The sequence below is a fragment of the Eubalaena glacialis genome, chromosome 3, assembly GCF_028564815.1.
Source record: "Eubalaena glacialis isolate mEubGla1 chromosome 3, mEubGla1.1.hap2.+ XY, whole genome shotgun sequence".
NCBI lineage: Eukaryota > Metazoa > Chordata > Mammalia > Artiodactyla > Balaenidae > Eubalaena > Eubalaena glacialis.
The window spans coordinates 32,289,975-32,315,078 of NC_083718.1; the positions used below are offsets into that span (position 1 = coordinate 32,289,975).

A 25,104-nucleotide genomic window follows, 5' to 3' on the forward strand; every position below is an offset into this window, starting at 1 on the left:
TTTATCAAGAATTTTTGTGATATTAAATAATTATGAAATTAATTTACTTTAATTCTTATCTTTAAGCTTGAGATACATAAAGGAAAACATAAAGATTCAAAGGAGCTAATAAATAAAGTATACCTGGTATGTATATATCAAAGTCTGTATACTAATAGTAAACAATGTAACTTCATTTCAAGTGCCTATGGAATATCAATTAAAATTGATTATATATTATGAAGTACATAATATTCTAAAACATAGAAACCTTAACAAATTCTAAAAAGTAGAAATAATACAAGTAATATTCTCTGTTAGCCCGGAAGTCTTAGCAACCAATGGAGGAATGCTTCTACCATTTAACACAGCAAAAGTTCCATTAAACTAAGGTTGCTCAATTTAGCAAATAAATAACCAGGATGCCCAGTTAAACATGAATTTCAGGTAAACAATAAACATTTTTTAGTATAAGCATGCCCCAAGTATTGCATGGGACATACTTGCACTAGAATTAAACCAGGAATCCTGTATTTTATCTGGCAAATTACCTGGCAAATTAAACTTGAAGTTGGGTCTCATCAAGTCTGGGTCCTCAAGCAAATGAATAAACAGACAAAGAAGGGTGTTACTTTCCTGACTGAGGTGATTAATCCTGATTAGCCATGGGAAATTGGGTTGCTTAAAAGCAACAATGGTGATGATGTATACGTCTGGAATGCAGGGAGATTTCCTGGGCACCTTTTTGTACTATTTTCATGCCCTCTCATTAAAGTCAATGAAAACTATAACAACCCAATACAGGCAGGACTGCTAATGGCCCAGACCCTTCAAGAATAAAAGTTCAGGTGATCCCATTAGGCAAGGAGCCAGGATCAGATGACGTGGTTGCTGAGGGTAAAGTGGATATGGAATGAGTAAAAGAAGCAGGTAGTTATAAATACTAACTACAACCACATGACCAGTTGCAGAAATAAGGACCATAATAGTTATAAACATTTCTTTCTTATTTTCATATGAATAGATTTGGTCTAAATTAAATTTTTTTCTCTTTACTTTTTTCATCCCTCTACCATCTAAACAAGATGTGTTAATAGTAGTTTAGCTTATATCTCAGTATTTAAATTACAGGATATCAAAGGGGAGGTATGACTTTGCTTAAAGAGGATTGTCTTTGGGGGAGAGAGTTAGCATGTTTTCAGTTTTATGAGGGATAGTTGCATCATGTAAGTTGGAAGCATAATTTTGTTATTGCCTTTATATGGAAGTTAAGCTAAGTATGGTTAAAACAAGTGTGTATAAATACCAAATTTGACAAGGGATGGACCCTGGTAGATTCAAATTATGTCAACTTAACTAAGCAGAAATTACTTTTTCCAGAATTTTCTTCCATGCATAGTGCCAAGTTAGTGTTGTCCATAAGAGACGATGGAAGTGAATTAATAGCCAAGTTCTGTATATGCTTGAAAGGTCAGAGCAGAGCACAAGACGTGACTGCAGTTCACACATATTGTTGCTTCTCTGTGCTATCACCTTGTTGGCATTGGGCACAGCCAGGACTACAGCAAACCCAACTCCTGGAGGATGTCCTCCTTCGTGTACTCCAACTTCTGATCTAAGTACATTAGCACTGTGGGGAAGGGCAACAACTTCTACAAGACATTCCCATCTTTGAAGCTGAAGGCTAAGAGTCAGTGAAAGAACAATGTGAACCCCAGTCTATACTCATGGGTATACTCTAATCCATACTGTGACTTCCAGTCTATACTCCACTCAACCATGCGGGTCCCGTTTTGGTTTTGCATCTCCCACTTCACATCCACCTTCCCTTTTTGACTGCCTGCCCTGCTGACCTCAGGCCACGTTAGCAAACAGAGAAGAAACAGCCTCCTGTACACTGTTTCACCAGCTGCCAGTACTGTATCAAGTCAGATTCCTGTAGTAAATCCCTTATTTTATATTTATATATATATAACCCTAACCCTAACTGTAACCCTAACCCTAACCCTAACTGGATGGTTTTTTTATATATGTGTATGTATATATATATATATATATATACACATACCTACACATATATATGTATATATATGAAACATAGATATAATATTATTTATATTTATATTTCTCTGAATGAGTCCTAATATAACTAACTGATATAAATAGACAAGAAAAAGAAATTAAAATAAAAGAAACAAAAAATGGAAAGTAAGAGGTAAGATAATCACTATTTGCAGAGGATATGACTGCAAACTGGGTAATCCCAAGAGAATTCAACTGAAAGACTATTATAAATAATAAAAGAATTCAGAAAGTTAGCTTAGATATCAAGTTAACATGCAGAAATCAATAGTATATATATATATATATATAATGTTAGAATATTTAATGGAAGAAAAGACCCAATTTAAAATAGCAAAAATAAAATGCCTAGGTTTAAACACTTCAAGAAATGCAAAATCTATGTTAAGAAAATGTTGAAACATTCCTGAAGAAACAAGAGAAAAACACTAAAATGAATGGGGCAGAACATGCCACCCCAAAATAGGCCACTTTGGCATCAGGATTATTTTCAGCTAAAGACACCTGAAAATCAGCAGATGCAAGAAGGAGTTTCTGACCTCCCCTTTTCTTCCTGAAAGCAGATCAAACTCCCATGTGAAAGATGCCTTTTCTATACCAGGAGGAAAGAACATTTTTATCACCAGAGATGGAGTATTGATTTCACAGAGAAATCTGTACTGAAGGCCTTGTTAAAAATAATGCTTATCTCCCATTAGCCTCCCTATATATTTTGGTACTTTTACACAATTATTATTCTTTCATCAATCTAATATATAAGCACTTAGGCCTAACCACTTTGAGGTTCTTCATTTTCCTGTGAAGGCTCCCATGTACATATAAAAGTAAGATTGATATACTTTTCTCCTATTAATTTATGTCAACTTAATTCTCAAGCCTAGCCAGAGACCCTAAGAGGGTAAAGGGAAAATTTTCCCTTCCCTACAGTAACATATTCTTGTCTAGGGAGACTCAACATTAAAAAAAAAAAAATCTATTCTCCTAAAATTAACTTAAAAGCTAATCCAACACTGATTTTTTTTTCTTTTTTTTTAAATTTAATTTAATTTATTTTTTTATACAGCAGGTTCTTATTATCCATTTTATACATATTAGTGTATATATGTCAATCCTAATCTCCCAATTCATCACACTACCACCACCCCCCACCAGTTTCCCCCCTTGGTGTCTGTACGTTTGTTCTCTACATCTGTGTCTCTATTTCTGCCCTGCAAACCAGTTCATCTATACCATTTTTCTAGGTTCCACATATATGTGTTAATATACAATATTAGTTTTTCTCTTTCTGACTTATTTCACTCTGTATGACAGTCTCTAGGTCCATCCACGCCTCTACAAATGACCCACTTTCGTTCCTTTTTATGGCTGAGTAATATTCCATTGTATATATGTACCACTCTTCTTTATCCATTCATCTGTTGATGGACATTTAGGTTGCTTCCATGACCTGGCTATTGTAAATAGTGCTGCAATGAACATTAGGGTGCATGGGTCTTTTAGAATTATGGTATTCTCTGGGTATATGCCCAGTAGTGGGATTGCTGGGTCATATGGTAATTCTATTTTTAGTTTTTTATGGACGCTCCATAATGTTCTCCATAGTGGCTGTATCAACTTACATTCCCACTAACTATGCAAGAGGGGTCCCTTTTTTACACCCCCTCTCCAGCATTTGTTTTTTGTAGATTTTCTGATGATGCCGATTCTAACTGGTGTGAGGTGATACCTCATTGTAGTTTTGATATGCATTTCTCTAATTATTAGTGATGTTGAGCAGCTTTTCATGTTCTTGGCCATGTGTATGTCTTCTTTAGAGAAATGTCTATTTAGGTCTTCTGCCCATTTTTGGATTGGGTTCTTTGTTTCTTTAATATTGAGCTGCATGAGCAGTTTATATATTTTGGAGATTAATCCTTTGTCCGTTGATTCATTTGCAAATATTTTCTCCCATTCTGAGGGTTGTCTTTTCGTCTTGTTTATGTTTTCCTTTGCTGTGCAAAAGCTTTTAAAGTTCATTAGGTCCCATTTGTTTATTTTTGTTTTTATTTCCATTTCTCTAGGAGGTGGGTCAAAAAGGATCTTGCTGTGATTTTTGTCATAGAATGTTCTGCCTCTGTTTTCCTGTAAGAGTTTTATAGTGGCTGGTCTTACATTTAGGTCTCTGAGTTTATTTTTGTGTATGGTGTTAGGGAGTGTTCTAATTTCATTCTTTTACATGTAACTGTCCAGTTTTCCCAGCACCACTTATTGAAGAGGCTGTCTTTTCTCCATTGTATATCCTTGCCTCCTTTGTCATAGATTAGTTGACCATAGGTGCGTGGGTTTATCTCTGGGCTTTCTATCCCGTTCCATTGATCAACATTTCTGTTTTTGTGCCAGTACCATATTGTCTTGATTACTGTAGCTTTGTAGTATAGTCTGAAGTCAGGGAGTCTGATTCCTCCAGCTCCATTTTTTTCCCTCAAGACTGCTTTGGCTATTCGGGGTCTTTTATGTCTCCATACAAATTTTAAGATTTTTTGTTCTAGGTCCGTAAAAAATGCCATTGGTAATTTGATAAGGATTGCATTGAATCTGTAGATTGCTTTGGGTAGTACAGTCATTTTCACAATATTGATTCTTCCAATCCAAGAACATGGTATATCTCTCCATCTGTTTGTATCATCTTTAATTTCTTTCATCAGTGTCTTATAGATTTCTGCATACAGGTCTTTTGTCTCCCTAGGTAGGTTTATTCCTAGGCATTTTATTCTTTTTGTTGCAATGGTAAATGGGATTTTTTCCCTTAATTTCTCTTTCTGATTTTTCATCATTAGTGTACAGGAATGCAAGAGATTACTGTGCATTGATTTTGTATCTTGCAACCTTACCAAATTCATTGATTAACACTAGAAGTTTTCTGGTGGCATCTTTAGGATTCTCTATGTGAGTATCATGTCATCTGCAAACAGTGGCAGTTTTAATTCTTCTTTTCCAATTTGTATTCCTTTTATTTCTTTTTCTTCTCTGATTGCCGTGGCTAGGACTTCCAAAACTATGTTGAATAATAGTGGCGAGAGTGGACATCCTTGTCTTATTTCTGATCTTAGAGGAAATGTTTTCAGTTTTTCACCATTGAGAATGATGTTTGCTGTGGGTTTGTCATATATGGTCTTTATTATGTTGAGGTAGATTCCCTCTATGCCCACTTTCTGGAGAGTTTTTATCATAAATGGGTGTTAAATTTTGTCAAAAGCTTTTTCTGCACCTATTGAGATGATCATATGGTTTTTGCTCTTCAGTTTGTTAATATGGTGTATTACATTGATTGACTTGCATATATTGAAGAATCCTTGTATCCCTGGGATAAATCCCACTTGATCATGGTATATGATCCTTTTAATGTGCTGTTGGATTCTGTTTGCTAGTATTTTGTTGAGGAGTTTTGCATCTATATTAATCAGTGACATTGGTTTGTAATTTTCTTTTTTTGTAGTATCTTTGTCTGGTTTTGGTATCAGGGTGATGGTGGCCTCATAGAATGAGTTTTGGAGTGTTCCTTCCTCTGCAGTTTTTTGGAAGAGTTTGAGAAGGATGGGTGTTAGCTCATCTCTAAATGTTTGATAGAACTCACCTGTGAAACCATCTGGTCCTGGCCTTTTGTTTGTTGGAAGATTTTAATCACAGTTTCAATTTCAGTGCTTGTGATTGGTCTGTTCACATTTTCTATTTCTTCCTGGTTCAGTCTTGGAAGGTTATACCTTTCTAAGAATTTGTCCATTTCTTCCAGGTTGTCCATTTTATTGGCATAGATTTGCTTGTAGTAATCTCTTAGGATGCTTTGTATTTCTGAGGTGTCTATTGTAACTTCTCCTTTTTCATTTCTAATTTTATTGTTTTGAGTCCTCTCCCTCTTTTTCTTGATGAGCCTGGCTAATGGTTTATCAATTTTGTTTATCTTCTCAAAGAACCAGCTTTTAGTTTTATTGATCCTTGCTATTGTTTTCTTTGTTTCTATTTCATTTATTTCTGCTCTGATCTTTATGATTTCTTTTCTTCTGCTAACTTTGGGTTTTGATTGTTCTTCTTTCTCTAGTTCCTTTAGGTGTAAGGTTAGATTGTTTATTTGAGATTTTTCTTGTTTCTTGATGTAGGCTTGTATTGCTATAAACTTCCCTCTTAGAACTGCTTTTGTTGCATTCCACAGGTTTTGGATCGTCGTTTTTTCATTGTAATTTGTCTCTAGGTATTTTTTGATTTCCTCTTTGATTTCTTCAGTGATCTCTTGTTTATTTAGCAACGTATTGTTTAGCCTCCAAGTCCAACACTGATTTTTAAATATGCCTAAATTTAAAGTTCACATAGAAAAATAAACAAATACATATTGTCAGGAAAATCCTAGAAAAGAAAAGTAATAAGATAGGACTACCCATATTATTATTAAAGCATATTATAAAACATCAGTAAGGGGCTTCTCTGGTGGCGCAGTGGTTGAGAATCTGCCTGCTAATACAGGGGACACGGGTTCGAGCCTGGTCTGGGAAGATCCCACATGCCACAGAGCAACTAGGCCCGTGAGCCACAACTACTGAGCCTGCACGTCTGGAGCCTGTGCTCCGCAACAAGAGAGGCTGCGATAGTGGAGAGGCCCGCGCACCGCAATGAAGAGTGGCCCCCGCTTGCCGCAACTAGAGAAAGCCCTCGCACAGAAATGAAGACTCAACACAGCCAAAAATAAATATAAAAAATAAATTAAAAAAAAAATCAGTAAGTAGATGACTGTGAAATGTGTATATTAATATATAGGCAAAACAATGGCATTGAATAGAAAGTCCAGAAATAAAGTCAGATATATATAAGAATTTCATATAGTATCAAAAAGCACTCTCATATCAGTAAATTGAAAATAGACTTTTTAATAAATAATATATGGATAACAGGAAAGCCATATGGAAAAATACAGACTGGGACATGTACCTCATACTGTATGCTCTATAATGACTCCAAATGGATCAAACCTTTAAATATTAAAAAATATGAAAACATAAAAAGTAGTAGAAGAAATCTAGGCAAATAGGTCAAAATCTTGTATTTGGGAAGGCCTTTTAAATTAAGACATAAAATTCAGAAGACTTTTTAAAAGGAAGACTGATAAATTTGACAACATAAAAAAATTTCTCCTCAAGAAAAAACATACCAAAGCCAAGTCAAAAGAAAAATAATATACTTGGGGGAAAAGTTGCAGCTCATATCAGAAACAAGGTCTAAACCCTAATACACATAGATTCATGTGAATATGTGTATGTATATATCTTAGAAATTAAGAATAAAATGGTCATCAGGTTAATAGAAAAAATAGGCAAAGTACATGCCAAGTAATTCACAAATATTTATTCACAATAAGTGCAAACATCTCTTGAACATATTAAAATATGCTCAATTTTACTCAGAATAAGAGAAGTATACATTTAAACTACAGTAAGATTTCATTGTTACCTCTAAAATAGGAAAATTTTCAAAATTTTTACAAGGTTTGAAAGTTTGACAGCACACTTAGTTGGAAAGTTTATGGAGAGACAGACATTTGTATACTCTGCAAAACCATGTAACTCCTACAGAGAGCAATTTGGAAATAACTTTCAAATTTTCAAATATATGTATTCTTTGACCCAGGAATCCCACCTTGGGAATTTACCCTACAGATATAACTTATATGTACAAGGTTATGTATTAGAACATAGTTTAGAACAGCAAAAGATTGGAAATATTCATGGATCCATCAAAGAGATTACTAATCCATGATACATCACACAATAAAATTCTGTGCAGTTGTAAAAGGGAATTAATGAGAGACCTCTCTATGCACAAACATAGAGATATGTCCTGTTTATATTGGTAAGTAAAAAATAAAGCAAGATTCAAAACTACTTTTGTTATTGGAAAGGTGCAAAATAAAAATATATACTAAAAAAAAAAATATATATATATATATACTAATTTCTTAGCTTGTATATGTAAAAGTAAACACTAAAAAGGTACATAAGAAGCCAGTAAAGGTGGGTCCCTGTTTAAGGATGGAAAGGAATGGTGCAATGGCAATGGAATGGAAGTGAGAATTCTCAGTGTATACCTTTTTATATCTTTTTTTTAAATATATGAATACATTAGCTATTTTAAAAAATTAATTTAAAAGAAAAGTATTGTCTCTAGTTTGCCTCTCACTCACCCTTCTGAACAGCTGAATTCTATTTGTGATCCAAAAGAGTAATCTGTCTGAGCTGTCACTTGCCCGTTAAGTAATTCTCCTGGGTTTCCGCATCGTTTCTCTGAGAGAAAAATTAAAATGATGATTAGTGATTCCATGTACTCGTGGATATGGCATTAGAAAAGAGAGCTGATGGATCACTGTGGTAATGAAGTCTATGGCCCAGGATTTAACACACTGACCAGGGAGCTAAGCTCCATTCTACATCTCCAGCGTGTACTTTGAACTTAAGCCACTCAAAATGCATGTCCTTGGTCACAAAAAAAACAAAAAAGTATAGATTGTGTGTGTATACCCCTACTACTGGAAAAACATCACAGAATTTATTCTCAACTAAGTGAATCACAGCATCTTCTTCCAAACACAGCATATATTTGGGGTGAGGTTTCTTTGAAAACTGCATTGCCATTTTCTAGCAACATAACTTTTTATAATTTTATAGAGTGAATCTAGTTTTTAATGTACTAAAATTGAATTTGTAGTTCACTTCCAAAAAAAATTTCTTACTGAATACATTGTAAAGGATAGACATTTTCCAATGCAACTAGGTGGCTCCTAATTTTTTTGTTTTATTCATTTGTTTGTTTATGTTTTTCAAAAAGTGGCACACATGTGTACATTGAAATCAGTAACTGACAAACCGAGTTGTTTCTTAGTGACCAAAGACACTCATTTGCATTCATAAAGCTTAGTTCCTGAGATAAATTTGCAAAGAAGGAAAAAGCACAAATAAGAAAAATAAATGTTCATACTTACTGACACAGAAGTCCCTGTATTTCCAATTGCCTGTTGAGTCACAGGTAAGACTGTGACTTTTTGAACTTGTCCTACTGTAGCCAGAGCGGCAGCTGTATTTCAGAGTAGTTCCAGTTTCGAACTCTGTCTCATTCAACTCATTTATTGGAGAAGCAAATGGTAAATAAGGTGGAGGACCACAATTGCCTGGACACCAAAATGACAAACCACAAAAGTTATAGCTTGGGACACAGCATCTTAAAATTTCAGTAACATTACTTTAGAGCAGGAACAATTCTTTTCTCCTCTAATCAAGAAAAATAGTAACTCCTATTATCCCCACTGTTCAGTGAATCCAGTGAGTAATTACTAATACATGTTTGTTGATTAATGACAACAATACTGATAAAAGCCATAAATTTTTCACCCCTTCTCTCCCGTAAATGAGATGATTTAACTTAAAAGGATGGCAGACATGATTTCATCAGCCTGTCAGTTTCCCCGTATCTGCTGACTCAGATATATCCATGCAAATACAGAAGTCCTACAATTTCCTTCAACAGAAACATTATTTCATTAATAATAACATTATGTAACATAGGTTGACTCAGGGAACAGAAACTAGGTGGCTGGGAGAAGGATGAGAATAACATTTCTCATTTGTACTTTTTTGTACCCTTTGGATTTTTGAGTGATCTGAAGGGAGACATATAGAGCCCTTGAAGCATAAAAATCTTCATCCTGCTTTGCCTGCAAGAATGAAATATAGGGCTGATTTACCTTTCAGGAGCCACAGTAGAATAATATACTTCCCCTGTCCATTCTGGATAAACCCACAGACAGTGAAGATTGTTTAGTCAGGCTGACAGATAATACAGATTTGTTTCAAGTCTTGGTTGGGGACAAATAGTTTTGGAAATTCCTGGAGAAGAAATTCTAAGGGAAAATGTCTATAAAACGGACTCTTTTATGGGTAAAGCAAATTCCCCCTATATTCTAAATAATTCCAAATCCCCTTAAGTTCAAAATTCCAAATAAATTCCAAACTTCTGATCAAATAAACTCTTTGTTGCTGAAGCTGGATTTCTGCTAAAAGCTTAATCAGCTCTTCGCTTGTCTTGAAAGTGAATGAGTAGATGATCTTGAATGTTTGTTGACAATCTGAACTTGTCTCCCTATTACTCACCAAGAACAGTAGCCAACAGAGCAGCAACCAAGGTCACTTGGAACAGAATTGGATCAGAGACTCTCCAGGGCCCAGAGAAAGGCCAAGATGTCATTGTCCCCTTTCTATGAAGGATCATAACTGGAGCTCTCTGGTGCTTCGCTGACACTTTTCTGCTGAAAGAACTCAATTTAATAAACAATCATTGAATTCCTACTTGTCATAAAGCACTAGGATCAATACCATGGGATCCATGTCTTGAAGAAATTACAGCCTAGAGTGAAAGAAACGATAGGCGCACAATGTTACAACACAAAACAGTGGGTGTTAATCTCTGCAGAAGCACTCTGCTCTTAAGAGAGATTAATTCCAAGTGGAGAGATAGGAGGTGGCTGAATCTGAGTCAGGTATGCTGTAAATGTTAGAAAATGGATGCAGGACAAATTGGGGGAGCAGTAGATAACACTACAATTTGGCTGGAAAGTAAGGTGTTGGAGATGGTTGTTAAGTAGGAGGGCAGCTCATAGGTGTGTCTGAATGGGTTGTAAGGGCCAAGGTTAGGAATTTATGGACACTATTCTTTGGGGAGTAAAGAGCCATTGTTTGTTGTTTAGATTTTGGTTTTGGTTTATTTGTTTTTAATATGTCCTTAGAATGACACATAATTGTGCTTTAAGATCACTAGAGTGGATGCATACATGATAGATTGAAGTGAACAGAGAGGAGAAACAGAGAGGTTGATTAAGAAGACAATTGTGATTGGCCAGGTGAGCCACAGAGATGATCTGACCAAGGAAACAGCAGAGGAGTTAGAGAAAAGGAAACAAATGTAAAACAAAACAAAACAGGACTTCCCTGGTGGCGCAGTGGTTAAGAATCCTCCTGCCAATGCAGGGGACACGGACTTGATCCCTGGTCCAGGAAGATCCCACATGCCATGGAGCAACTAAGCCCGTGCATCACAACTACTGAGCCTGTGCTCTAGAACCTGTGAGCCATAACTACTGAGCCCGTGTGCCACAACTACTGAAGCCTGTGTGCCTAGGGCCCATGCTCCACAACAAGAGAAGCCCCCATTTGCTGCAACTAGAGAAAGCCCACACGCAGTAACAAAGACCAAATGCAGCCAAAAATAAATTTTTAAAAATTAAAATAATAATAATAATAGTTCAAAAAAAATTTTTTTTAAAGCAGAAAATGATAAGATAGAGAAAAAGAGTTGGATCATTATGTATAACATTGGGAGTTCCTCGTGATAACTGTCAACCAAGGCAATAAACCAAGCAATTTGCAGTTTTGAAAAAAATCGTTTTATCTATAGATATAGATATATGTAGATATATATAGATATATAAATAAAAATAAAAATATATGTGACAAATGTACTTTCATTACTTAATCAGACTATTTAAAGACATATTTAAAGCAAAATCACGAAGGATGTTTTTCTCTTCACCACACTCCTGTTCCTGTTGGAAATAAACAGTATACCTTAAATTTACATTAGAAATAGTCTTTGTCCGCAAAGGAATATATGAAGTTAAGTCCCAATGAAATACTAAATTTCATCTTTTATTCTGATATTTCTGTTAGATCCACACGATTCTTACGCTCTGCACGTGTCCATAATTCATACTAATTGCATATCCATTTAGATAAAGGGAGTCCCCTCAATATGTCCCTCAAAGATGTTTCTGTCCCAAACTGAGGGGAAAGAAGTTCATAGTGGCCCTTCACACTATGTGGAGGGCCCCAACTTCTTCATTGAGCAAGGACTCATCTAAACTTATCTTTCCAAAACTCAGTTCTGACATTCAGTCCTCCCCCTGCTGTCAGTTGTGGGCAACTCCACCCCATGTACATCCTATCCCATGAGTCTGGACATGGCCACTAGAACAATTCCACCAAAAAATAAGTTTAACCTGTTGAACAATTTATCAAATACGTTGGTTACTAAAAATATGTTTGCAGAATTTGTACTGAATGAATTGAGAAGAGCCAGGACCAGCGTTCTGAGCCCCTTTCTTTCTTGTTTCCCCCTCTCTCTTTTCCTAATACCTCCCTCCTGATCTCTAGCCTCTACTTCTGCTCTAGCAGTCTGATGAGACTGGAGACAGTTGCAGGTAACAAAAATACTGAAAATGCTGCTTCAAAGAACATATTCATTAGCTATGTTCAAAAAGAATATTTATAATCATTGAATATATTCAAAATGAATATATCTTAGAACAACATTAAGTAAATTGATAACGTGATAAATTCAGCAGATCGATATCAGTGAACTGATCCTTCAGGGATGGGCATTCACCAAACTGGTTTCCAATGACTAACTTTTTAGTTATAATCCAGCTGGTCCGGACACCCTGGATCCCTGACATTTCCAAACACTTTCTTACCTCCCACCCCTGCCAGTATCATCTTCCCTCTCACACTTTCCTCTTTAATTCCTACTTATTCTAGCAGTCTCTTCTCCAATGTCCCCTCCTATCCTCCAGACCAGTCTCCAACTTCCAATTACAAGTGAGTGTTTATAACTCTGATTCTGACTTGGCTTAACTGACATCTGAAGTCTGTCTTCCCCACTGGACCATAAGTTCCTTGAAGTCAGAAGGTGGGCTCTTAATCATGCCCTACATGGTACCTAGCACTGTGCCTCATTCAAAGTGCTCAATAAATGTTTGTTGAATTTACACTCAAACGCACCTAGTGCTAAAATATGTTTTAAAGAAATATAATACTGTTCCATATCTACTCTTACAGTGTTTGCTGTGTCAAGGTCAGATTTTAGCTGATTTTTAAAAAAGGCACATCTTAATAAGAACAGACCCTAGCGATTTTACTCTAGGCTGTTCCCCATCCTTAACCCGAAGTTATCATATCATCAACCATAAAACATAGGATAGTAAGGAGGGGAGGAATAAACAAACACCACAGGTTATGACAGGAGCTAAAAGGCAGCCACATACAGACCCTACCCTGCGGTGAGGGATTTACATCATGCAGTCTTGTAACAGAGCCACAGACACAGTGCTGGGGACACAGCAGGATAGTATGTGGCCAGACCCTGGGCATGGAATCAGACCCAGGCCATGCAGGTTCAAACCTGGTTCCACCACATGGGAACTGTGTACCCATGGGCAAGATAGTCAGCCCTCTAAGCTCCTCTAAGCTTCAATTTCCTTTTTCATAAACTAAAAATAACTACACATGTCTCCCAGAATTGCTGAGAGGGCTTGGTTTGGTGCATGGACAGCACATAGTAAATATTCATGAGAAACGTTAAGGAAAAGGGTGACAGAACTGGTGTTGGAACGTGATTCCGACAGAACGAGAACTCCTAGAGTCAAAACATCATCATGATAATGATATAAAATTATAATGGCTGCAATTCCAGGGAATTTTAGCTAAGCCCCGATAAAGAGGAAAACACTCTGGACTTGGGCCAGAAGTCTTGGTCAGGTCTTCACTGTGGCCCGTGATAATAGTGAAACCCAGTACCACACCCAGAGCAGCAAAGCTGGCACCCATGGGGGGTCTGTCCTGAGCTTATTCTTCCCTCACCAGGATGTCTTCCTGGAAGGAACTCATCCACCCCATGACTTTGACCATCGTCCATGAATCACTCACAGACCTCTGGGCCCCATTGTCTCCTGTAAGTGCAGAAACATACATGTTCCATAAACTCAATTGTTAATAAAAAATCTTACTCTGCCCTATTACTTACCACGTGTCAATCTTGAGCCATTCAGGCCTGCCTCCTTTACTCTTGTTGATAATTAGAAAATTCCTGTGCTGATCCTTATGACTGTGGATCTTTCTAAAAGTTGGTGAAAGAAATCTCAGCAAAATAAGAAGGAATTATTTTCTCTTCCGCTGAAGCTACAGAAAAGCAGATATCTACATCATAAAATTGACCTGCAAATGTTATATCTAACAAAGGAGATTGTTTCTTTGCCACTTGAACATAGTCTTCAACCCTGGAAAAGTCTATAATTCCGACTGGTTATCTTAGCAAATTATTTTTTGTCTTGGATAATATTTAAATTAATTCTTCTGTTTTTGAAAGTTATAAATACTTGTGAGTTTTCTTTGCAAATCCAAAAATAAATTGTTACACTTTCTTCTTCACTTGAAATCCTGAATGTAAATTAAAACTTTTGACTGTTGGATTTCTTTTTTTTTTTTTAATTTCAGCTTTATTGAGACATACTTAAATTGTAAGATATTTAAAGTGTACATCATGGTGATTTGACAAGTGTACACATTATGAAAGGATTTCTCCCTGCTCCCCCATCTAATTAATTAACACATCCATCACATCACATATTTATCTTTTTCCTCCAGTTTCATTGAAAAATAATTGGCATACATCATTGCATAAGTTTAAGTTGTACAGCATGGAGATTTGATTTACACATATCGTGAAATGATTACCATAATAGGTCCAGCTAACATCCATCTTCTCATATAGATACAATAAAAAGAAAACAAAGAGGGACTTCCCTGGTGGTACAATGTTTAAGACTTCTCCTTCCAATGCAGGGGATGTGGGTTCGAGCCCTGGTTGGGGAACTAAGATCCCACATGCCCCGGGGCAACTAAGCCTGCGTGCTCTGGAGCCCGAGCACCACAGCTAGAGAGCCCACGTGCTGCAACTACTGAGCCCACATGCCACAACAAAGATCCCCCATGCAGCAACTAAGACCTGATGCAGTCAAATAAATAAATAAATATTTTTTTAAAAATGCAGTAACACTTAAAATTTAAAAAAAGAAAACAAAGAAAATAAAAGGGAGAAATTTTTCCTTGTGATGAGAACTCTTATGATTAATTCTCAACAACTTTCCTATATATCATGCAGCAGTGTTAGCTGTAGTCATCATGTTGTACATTGCATGCCTAGCACTTATTTATCTCATAACTGGAAGTTTGTACCTTTTGACCACATTCTTCCAATTCCTCCCCCCACCTCACCCCCACCTTCCACCTCTGGTAACCACAAGTCTCTTTCTATAAATTTGTTCTGGGTTTTTTGTTGTTGTTGTTGTTTGTTTGTTTTAGATTCCACATATCTTTCCTTTTTTTTTCTGGAAATAACATTTAGGTTCTACTCTCTTAGCAAATTTCAATTGTACAATACAGTGTTATCATGTTTAACATTAAATCCTCAAACCTTCTTCATCTTATAGCTGAAAGCTTATATCCCTTTACCAACCTCTCCATGTTTCTCCCACCCCCCAGTTCCTGGTAACCACTTCTTAGATTTCTTATTTAAGCAAAAACCAAACCAAAACAAAACAAAAACACTTTTTCAAAATTTGTTCTAATACGACTCAAGGTTCAGCTCAGTATTTCCAACTGCTTCATTTGTATCTCCCAGGCACCTTGAATCCAACATATCCCAAACTAAACACACTATCTTCCTTTCAACACTGCTTGACCTTTGCTTTCTGTCTCAGCTAAGGGAATAATCACCACCCAATCTCCCAGACTAGAAACCTGAGTCATCCTAGCCTCCTCTCGCTTGCCACCTTTCCATATTCAGAGTCACCAAGTCTTGTCACATTGGCTGTAGCAACACTAGAATCTGTCATTCTCTCTTATACCCACTTCCATAGTCCTGGTTTATGTTCTCCTAGCTCCCTTCACCCCACCCTACACCACAGCAAAAGCCTTCAACAACTGTAAGCGAGCTTCCATGTTGATGCTGTTATATTCCTAAAAAACAATTTACTTAAAAATATCCATGGTCCCCAATTCTCTAGGTCCCCATAACTCTCCCAACTCTCCCTCTACTTCTGCTCACTTAAAACACTGTGCTTCAACCACATGCAAGTGCTTACCTTTCCCAAAACATATCCTGGAACTTTCTAAACACCTTCAAGCATTGTCGTATGATGTCTCTTGTGCATGAATACTCTTACCTCCAGCCTCCCCGTGATGCACTATCCAGATCAAATGCCACCTCCTTGGTGAAGAATTGCCCAACCCTCTCCCCAGGAAATATCAGTCTCTGCTATGCTTCCCTAATACTTTGCTGATACCTTCATTGTAACACCACACTGTATTGTAACTATTCACTTTTGCCTTTTGCAGTAGATTATAGGTCCCTTGGAGACAAAGAAGGTGTTTATTCAGCCTTCCACTTTCTAACCCAATATTAACTGGCATATTAATAGTTATCCAATAAATGTGAAATAAATGAAATTTAATTTTGTTTTATCTTCAGAGTGAGAATGACTAAATACCTACTGAGGACCAAATGAAATAATATGTAGGAAGTGCTTTATAAATTTTGAAGAGATGATTCAGTGATTCGACTTCCCTTACTAGTTCTCAGGATGTGCGGTGACTCAGTGGGCCAGGTGTAGCATTTACAGTTCATCATCATGACCTACTGTGGTTCCTCAGGAGAGCCTGCACAGGACTCAGCAAACCACAGAGTATGGAGATGGAGCCTAGTACTTGTGAGCTGAGGAGACCTGAATTTGAATCCCAGCAATACCAGTCAATTTCTGTGATCTTGAAGAAGCTACATCAGCTCCTCAGATCTCAGTTTCTCATCCTTAAAATGATGACATTAAACTTGGATTATCTTTCTATTCCCTACAAACCCTAGAATTCTGTAATTGTCCACTGAAAATCTAAGACTTCCCTAGCAAATGCCCTCATATTTCAATGACATCATCACCTTTTAAATTCCTATAGAAATGAAACCAACTCAAGAACTATAGTCATCATGGAGGGTCTCTTATGAAAAATACCATCGGCACTTGCCAAGGCAGTACAATTTGAGAGGCTCTGGGAAAATCCTCAGCCTCCAAATTTCTCCTCCCATTAGAGATTACTTTTTAAGTCAATGTATTTATTTTATCTAAACTCCCTTTTTAAAAATTCAGATACCTCTGGAAAGAATTAATTTTTCTCCAATCTCAGGTGGAGTGTCTCCTGACTTACACCTGCACTCCCAATCACATAACTTTCAGACTCCAGAAAGAACTTGCTTCCACAAAATTCTCTTCTTTCCTAGAATTTCTTTATCTCTCTATCAGCTCCTTCCTTCTGTACCCATATTATATTCAAATGTATCTCTACACTTAATACAAACCTTCTTTGATGCTTCTTCCTCTTCTGTCACTCTACTTTGTATTCTCCTTTACTTCTACATTTAGGGACAGAACAGGAGTCAGCATATAGAATGGTGGTTGAAGAATTAAAACTAAAACCAGAGAAGTACTATGTCTTGCCCAACCAAGGGAGAAGGGAATTTCAAGAAGTAAAGTTAATCAACATTACCAGATTCAAAAAGTGAGGGAGAGAAAGGAGATGAGGACAATAAAGTCTTCTAGCTTCAGAAACTAACTGGAGGCTGACCAATATCCTCCTTATGATTAAATCTAAAGGTCTTTGCTATCAGTAATGGAGGAGATGTGGAGGGGTTAATAAAATCTCTAAAGGAAATTGCACCAATTTTCAGAATGTAGACTATGAAAACCAGGTCTCCTGTGACTCCCTTTGGGACATCTGGCTTACGTCTTGCCTCAGCTGCCCTATGTGGAGAGGTAGTAAAGGATTAACAAACAAACACACTCAACTTTTAGAGGCAATAATAAGAGCAACTTCTTACTTCTTTTTTGCTTCAGTGTATTTTATTAGCATGCATTATTATTCCCCCCTTTATAATAGAAAATTGAGGCTCAGTAGGGGTTAAAAGTACTTTCCAAGTCACACTGTCCCCTAATGCAGTACCTCTGAAAAGATTTCTATCGAAAACACCCCCAAGTTTGGTCTCTGCATTACCCTTCTAATCTTGTATTCCTTAAACTACCAGCCTTTCTCCCAAGATGCCCTGGATACTCCACTGACCTGCAGGTAGCCGAGGAAGAAGACTCTGTCATCGTGCCTTGGGCAGTTTGTAAATGAGGAAAACTGTTTTGATCTGTAATAGCCTTAGTTCCTCCTCAGATAAGAGTTTACCAGAACACCCTGAAGCTGGCTAGTAATTGCTCCACCAAAAAGTCCCTGAATTCCAGCCATGTGATTGGCTGTTCAGGGACGGCCAAATAGAAATGGATGGGCAGAGACTCCCTACTGGCTCAGTAAATGATTAACAGCATAAATAAAGCAACAGTGTTTATCCAATCCCCTTCCTCTTCACTAGCCCTCTTTCTTGATAACATGTTGCAATTGTTTACTTTCTCCTCTGCCAACCATTTCCCCTAAGTGGAAAGGTAATATAAATTTGATGCCAGAATTCTTTTTTTTCTTTTTATAAACAAAAGAGGGTTATACAAGATGCAAACCAGCTAGCCTGGAAACCTTAGATACTGCAGGGTTCAGACTAGGTCCACAAAAATGATCCACTTTCTGTGATTCTAGGTCCAGCAGGCTTTCCTGGGGCTCAGGGACAGATGACCTTCCCCTGTACTGGTCTCCATCCCACTCCAAGAAAGTACAGAGGGTGAGGAGTTCCGGCAATATGCTGAGTTGCTTGGCACATGATCAGTACTCCAGAAATGCATGACCTCCAGAAGTTGGTCTATCATTGAGTGCTTCTCAGAAGGATGCAACAAAGGGCCAACCATGTTTGTTATCACATGTGGTCCTAAGAAGGACCACAAACCCTGACATTATCCAATTAAGCTCTTAATCCTCAGGATTAAGGTTTGTGTGCTCAGGGGACTGCTACTAAAGAGCAATTCTTCCTGACCACTTCACTTTTTCTGTAATAAACACCAAAAGTCCTATAAAGTTTTTCAGAAAAATAGTTGAACCACAGCAGAAGTTTTGACAAAAGATAGGAGATTTGAGCAGGGCTTTGAATGAAAAGTGGAAATTATTAGATGAAAATAAGAAAGATACTAGAGGTAAAGAGAACATAGACCAGGAGTTCCCTGGCGGTCCAGAGGTTAGGACTTGGTGCTTTCACTGCTGGGCCCGGGTTTGAGCTCTGGTCAGAGAACTAAGACCCTGCAAGCCATGCGGCAGGGCCAAAAAAAAAAAAAAAAAAGAGAGTGAAGCGTTTAAGCATGGACCAAGTCACAAAGGTGAGACTGATTTGCTGATTTTTGATTAGACAAGAATGAGTATAAAAGAGGATACAAAACTATGCAGTCTTGAGAATGAAGTTGGAGGAAATATAACCTTTAAAGCTGGGTCTTCAAATACCATTTCTCAATCAGCTGGAATCCTTTTCTTTACTTGCCATAGTGACTGTTCCAAATTTTTCTCTCCAGGTCACCAAATTGTCTTACTCTCAGCAGATGATCTTGCCTTCTACTTTACTAAGAAATCATTCCACGTTAGCTTCTATCTGCCTCAAATTGTCTTCCCTATTCACTCCTGTTTCAGAAGAGGTTTCTTTTCTTTCCTTCCTTATTTTCAATGTATCTTCCATCCTGAAATGTTCCCTCAGTCTTGCCAAAACCTCAAATTCAAGTTTTCGTCTGTTGTGAGGTGTTGAACTTCTCAAAAGAATCTCCTACGTTTCCTGCCTACTTTTTCTCTATAATCACTCCCCACCCCTCCCATTGTGGTCTTCAATCTGGCTTCCTCCCACCTTTACTGACACACCTCTGTGAGGTGTGCCCTTGTCTCCAAATCCAAAATTTCTTTAACTCATCACTTATGACTTCTCGGCAGCCTCTAATGCTGCGGATCATCTCCTTTCTGAAACTCTCTTTTCCTTTGGCTCCCATTACCCTAAACATTCCTGATTTTCCTATCTTACTAACTGCTCTTTTTTCATTGTTATTACCTGTCTTCCTACTTTTCAACCCTAAATATAGATAAATCCCAAGTTCTTCCTTTTAAAAATGTTTCTCTTTACATCTTTTTATCTTACCTGTTCTCATGGTTTTAACTATTCCCTATAAGAGGACTACCCCATAACTACATCTTTATCTCTCATTACTCTCCTAAACTCAGGCTTACATTTTTCATTGCACCTTTATACTCAACAAAGGAGAACTTCTCATTTCCTGCCCAGAAACTTTACCTTCTGACCCCAAGATTAATCCAGGCTTCCTGGAATGGAATTTCAGCCTCACCTTTAAACACTTCCTCTCCCTCATCCTCCAACGTTCAATCAGTTAACAAGTTGTTTTGATCTTGCAAATGTCTCTCAAATCTGCTGTCTCTTTTCTATTTCTAATGTCGTCAAACCAGTTCAAGTCATCATTGTCTCTCGGGTAGATCTATTGCTGTAGACTTTTCATTGGTTTCTCTGTTTCAGTTCTTTTCCTACTACATCTGTCCTACATACTGTTGTGAGAGAAATCTATGTTCTGTCCTTATCACTTCCTTGCTTGAAAGTTTTCCATCTCTACTCACTGCCTATGAAATAAAGCTTAAATTCTCTAACTTGCCCTTTAAAAGCCTCCATAAACTGGCTTTAATGTATCTTTCCAGCCTCCTCTATCATCACTTCCCATGCTTTATCCAGGTAATCCAGGCTATGTGGATTACCCCAAACATGCTCCATCCCTCCTTCCTCTTTGCAGCACCTTTTAAAAAAAATAATATTAAAAACTCAATTTAAAACATTAAAGAGTTTGAAGAGAATTTCATCATTCTAAGACAACTGTTTTCATCTGTGCCTATTATTGCCTTGTCATTTTCTACAAGAATAAAGGTTTTACATAAATGCAATGGTAAGTACTTGTTCTTCTGTACTCTATTTTTACTTAAGATTATGTTTTTAAAAATGGTTCTGAAGAACCTAGGGGCAGAACAGGAATAAAGATGCAGATGTAGAGAATGGACTTGAGGGCACAGGGAGAGGGAAGGGTAAGCTGAGATGAAGTGAGAGAGTGGCATTGACATATATACACTACCAAATGTAAAATAGATAACTAGTGGGAAGCAGCCACATAGCACAGAGATCAGCTCGGTGCTTTGTGACCAACTAGAGGGGTGGGATAGGGAGGGTGGGAGGGAGACTCAAGAGGGAGGGCATATGGGGATATATGTATATGTATAGCTGATTCACTTTGTTATACAGCATCAATTAACACGACAATGTAAAGTAATTATACTCTAATAAAGATGTTAAAAAAAAAAAAGACTATGTTTTTAGAGCAGAAACAAGAACTACAATCCTGCCACCTGTGGAACAAAAACCACATTCACAGAAAGATAGACAAAATGAAAAGGCAGAGGACTATGTACCAGATGAAGTAACAAGATAAAACCCCAGAAAAACAACTAAATGAAGTGGAGATAGGCAGCCTTCCAGAAAAAGAATTCAGAATAATGATAGTGAAGGTGATCCAGGACCTCAGAAAAAGAACAGAGGTAAAGACTGAGAAGATGCAAGAAATGTTCAACAAAGACCTAGAAGAATTAAAGAACAAACACATAGAAGAATTAAAGAACAAACAAACAGAGATGAACAATACAATAACTGAAATGAAAAATACACTAGAAGGAATCAATAGCAGAATAACTGAGGCAGAAGAACAGATATGTGACCTGGAAGACAGAATGGTGGAATTCAGTGCCGTGGAACAGAATAAAGAAAAAAGAATGAAAAGAAATGTAGACAGCCTAAGAGACCTCTGGGACATTAAATGAACCAATATTCATATTATAGGGGTCCCAGAAGGAGAAGAGAGAGAGAAAGGACTGAGAAAATATTTGAAGAGGTTATAGTCGAAAACTTCCCTAACGTGGGAAAGGAAATAGCCACCCAAGTCAAGGAAGTGCAGAGAGTCCCATACAGGATAAACCCAAGGAGAAACATGCTGAGACATGTAGTAATCAAACTAACAAAAAATAAGGACAAAGAAAAATTATTAAAAGCAACAAGGGAAAAATGACAGATAACATACAAGGGAACTCCCATAAGGTTAACAGCTGATTTCTCAGCAGAAACTCTACATGCCAGAAGGGAGTGGCACAATATATTTAAAGTGATGAAAGGGAAGAACCTACAACCAAGATTACTCTACCCAGCAAGGATCTCATTCAGATTTGACAGAGAAATCAAAAGCTTTACAGACAAGCTAAAGCTAAGCGAATTCAGCACCACCAAACCAGCTCTACAACAAATGCTAAAGGAACTTCTCTAAGAGGGAAACACAAGAGAAGAAAAGGACCTACAAAAATAAACCCAAAACAATTAAGAAAATGGTAATAGGAACATGCATGTCAATACTTACCTTAAATGTAAATGGATTAAATGTTCCAACCAAAAGACACAGGCTCGCTGAATGGATACAAAAACAAGACCCAGGGCTTCCCTGGTGGTGCAGTGGTTGAGAATCTACCTGCCAATGCAGGGTACATGGGTTCGAGCCCTGTTCTGGGAAGATCCCACATGCCGCGGAGCAACTAGGCCCGTGAGCCACAATTTCTGAGCCTGCGCTTCTGGAGCCTGTTCTCTGCAACAAGAGAGGCCGCGATAGTGAGAGGCCCGCGCACCGCGATGAAGAGTGGCCCCCGCTTGCCGCAACTAGAGAAAGCCCTCGCACAGAAACGAAGACCCAACACAGCCATAAAATAAATAAATAAATAAATAAAATTAAAAAAACAAACAAACAAAAAAAAAACCCATATATATGCAGTCTACAAGAGACTCACTTCAGACCTAGGGACACATACAGACTGAAAGTGAGGGGATGGAAAAAGATATTCCATGCAAATGGAAAGCAAAAGAAAGCTGGAGTAACAATACTCATATCAGACAAAATAGACTTTAAAATTAAGAATGTTATAAGAGACAAGGAAGGACACTACATAACAATCAAGGGATCAATCCAAGAAAATATAACAATTATAAATATATATGCACCTAACATAGGAGCACCTCAATACATAAGGCAAATGCTAAGAGCTATAGAAGAGGAAATCAACACTAACACAATAATAGTGAGGGACTTTAACACCTCCTTTACACCAATGGACAGATCATGCAGACAGAAAATTAATAAGGAAACACAAGCTTTAAATGACACAAAAGACCAGATAGGTTTAATTGATATTTATAGGACATTCATCCAAAAAGAGCATATTACACTTTCTTCTCAAGTGCACATGGAACATTCTCCAGGATAGATCACATCTTGTGTCACAAATCAACCTCAGTAAATTTAAGAAAATTGAAATCATACCAAGCATCTTTTCCAACCACAACGCTATGAGATTAGAAATAAATTACAGGGAGAGAAACGTAAACAACACATACACATGGCTAAACAATACATTACTAAATAATCAAGAGATCACTGAAGAAATCAAATAAGAAATCAAAAAAATACCTAGAGACAAATGACAACAAAAACATGACGATCCAAAACCTATGGGATGCAGCAAAAGCAGTTCTAAGAGGGAAGTTTATAGCAATACAAGCCTACATCAAGAAACAAGAAAAAATCTCAAATACACAATCTAACCTTACACCTAAAGGAACTAGAGAAAGAAGAACAAACAAAGCCCAAAGTTAGCAGAAGGAAAGAAATCATAAAGATCAGAGCATAAATAAGTGAAATAGAAACAAAGAAAACAATAGCAAAGATCAATAAAACTAAAAGCTGGTTCTTTGAGAAGATAAACAAAATTGATAAACCATTAGCCAGACTCATCAAGAAAAAGAGGGAGAGGACTCAAATAAATAAAATCAGAAATGAAAAAGGAGAAGTTACAACAGACACCACAGAAATACAAAGCATCCTAAGAGACTACTACAAGCAAGTCTATGCCAATAAAATGGACAACCTGGAAGAAATGGACAAATTCTTAGAAAGGTATAACCTTCCAAGACTGAACCAGGAAGAAATAGAAAATATGAACAGACCAATCACAAGCACTGAAATTGAAACTGTGATTAAAAATTTCCCAACAAACAAAAGTCCAGGACCAGATGGTTTCACAGGTGAATTCTATCAAACATTTAGAGACGAGCTAACACCCATCCTTCTCAAACTCTTCCAAAAAACTGCAGAGGAAGGAACACTCCAAAACTCATTCTATGAGGCCACCATCACCCTGATACCAAAACCAGACAAAGACACTACAAAAAAAGAAAATTACAGACCAATATCACTGATGAATATAGATGCAAAAATCCTCAACAAAATACTAGCAAACAGAATCCAACAACACATTAAAAGGATCATTCACCATGATCAAGTGGGATTTATCCCAGGGATACAAGGATTCTTCAATATATGCAAATCAATCAATGTGATACACCATATTAACAAAATGAACCATATGATCATCTCAATAGATGCAGAAAAAGCTTTTGACAAAATTCAACACTCATTTATCATAAAAACTCTCCAGAAAGTGGGCATAGAGAGAATCTACCTCAACATAATAAAGGCCATATATGACAAACCCACAGCTAACATAATTCTCAATGGTGAAAAACTGAAATAATTTCCTCTAAGATCAGGAACAAGATAAGGATGGCCACTCTCACCACTATTATTTAAAATAGTTTTGGAAGTCCTAGCCATGGCAATCAGAGAAGAAAAAGAAATAAAAGGAATACAAATAGGGAAAGAAGAAGTAAAATGGTCACTGTTTGCAGATGACATGATACTTTACATAGATAATCCTAAAGATATCACCAGAAAACTCCTAGAGCTAATCAATGAATTTGGTAAAGTTGCAGAACACAAAAGTAATGTATAGAAATCTCTTGCATTCCTATACACTAAAAATGAAAGATCAGAAAGAGAAATTAAGGCAACATTTCCATTAAGCACTGCAACAAAAAGAATAAAATACCTAGGAATAAACCTACGTAAGGAGGTAAAAGACCTGTACTCAGAAAACTATAAGACACTGATGAAAGAAATCAAAGGTGACACAAACAGATGGAGAGATGTACCATGTTCTTGGATTGGAAGAATCAATATTGTGAAAATGACTGTACTACCCAAAGCAATCT

General features: G+C 37.0%; 1 protein-coding gene across 9 annotated transcripts in view; it reads right to left on the reverse strand.

The window, feature by feature from the left end:
- The window catches only part of C4BPA (complement component 4 binding protein alpha), a 56,088-nt gene that overhangs the window by 24,408 nt on the left and 6,576 nt on the right, over positions 1–25,104 (reverse strand). Inside the window, exons 1-6 of one of the 9 annotated variants that reach the window (XM_061185438.1) lie at positions 18,072–18,160; positions 17,314–17,367; positions 13,930–14,022; positions 10,227–10,378; positions 9,062–9,247; positions 8,267–8,366 (exon numbers count right to left, since the gene is read on the reverse strand). In XM_061185438.1, the coding sequence (XP_061041421.1) occupies positions 8,267–8,366; positions 9,062–9,247; positions 10,227–10,344 (404 nt within the window). In that variant the 5' untranslated portion in view covers positions 10,345–10,378; positions 13,930–14,022; positions 17,314–17,367; positions 18,072–18,160. Of the gene's footprint in view, positions 1–8,266; positions 8,367–9,061; positions 9,248–10,226; positions 10,391–13,766; positions 13,785–13,929; positions 14,023–17,313; positions 17,368–18,071; positions 18,193–25,104 lie in introns of those variants that run through there. The other 8 variants (XM_061185435.1, XM_061185441.1, XM_061185437.1 and 5 more) reach the window with 8 other exon arrangements.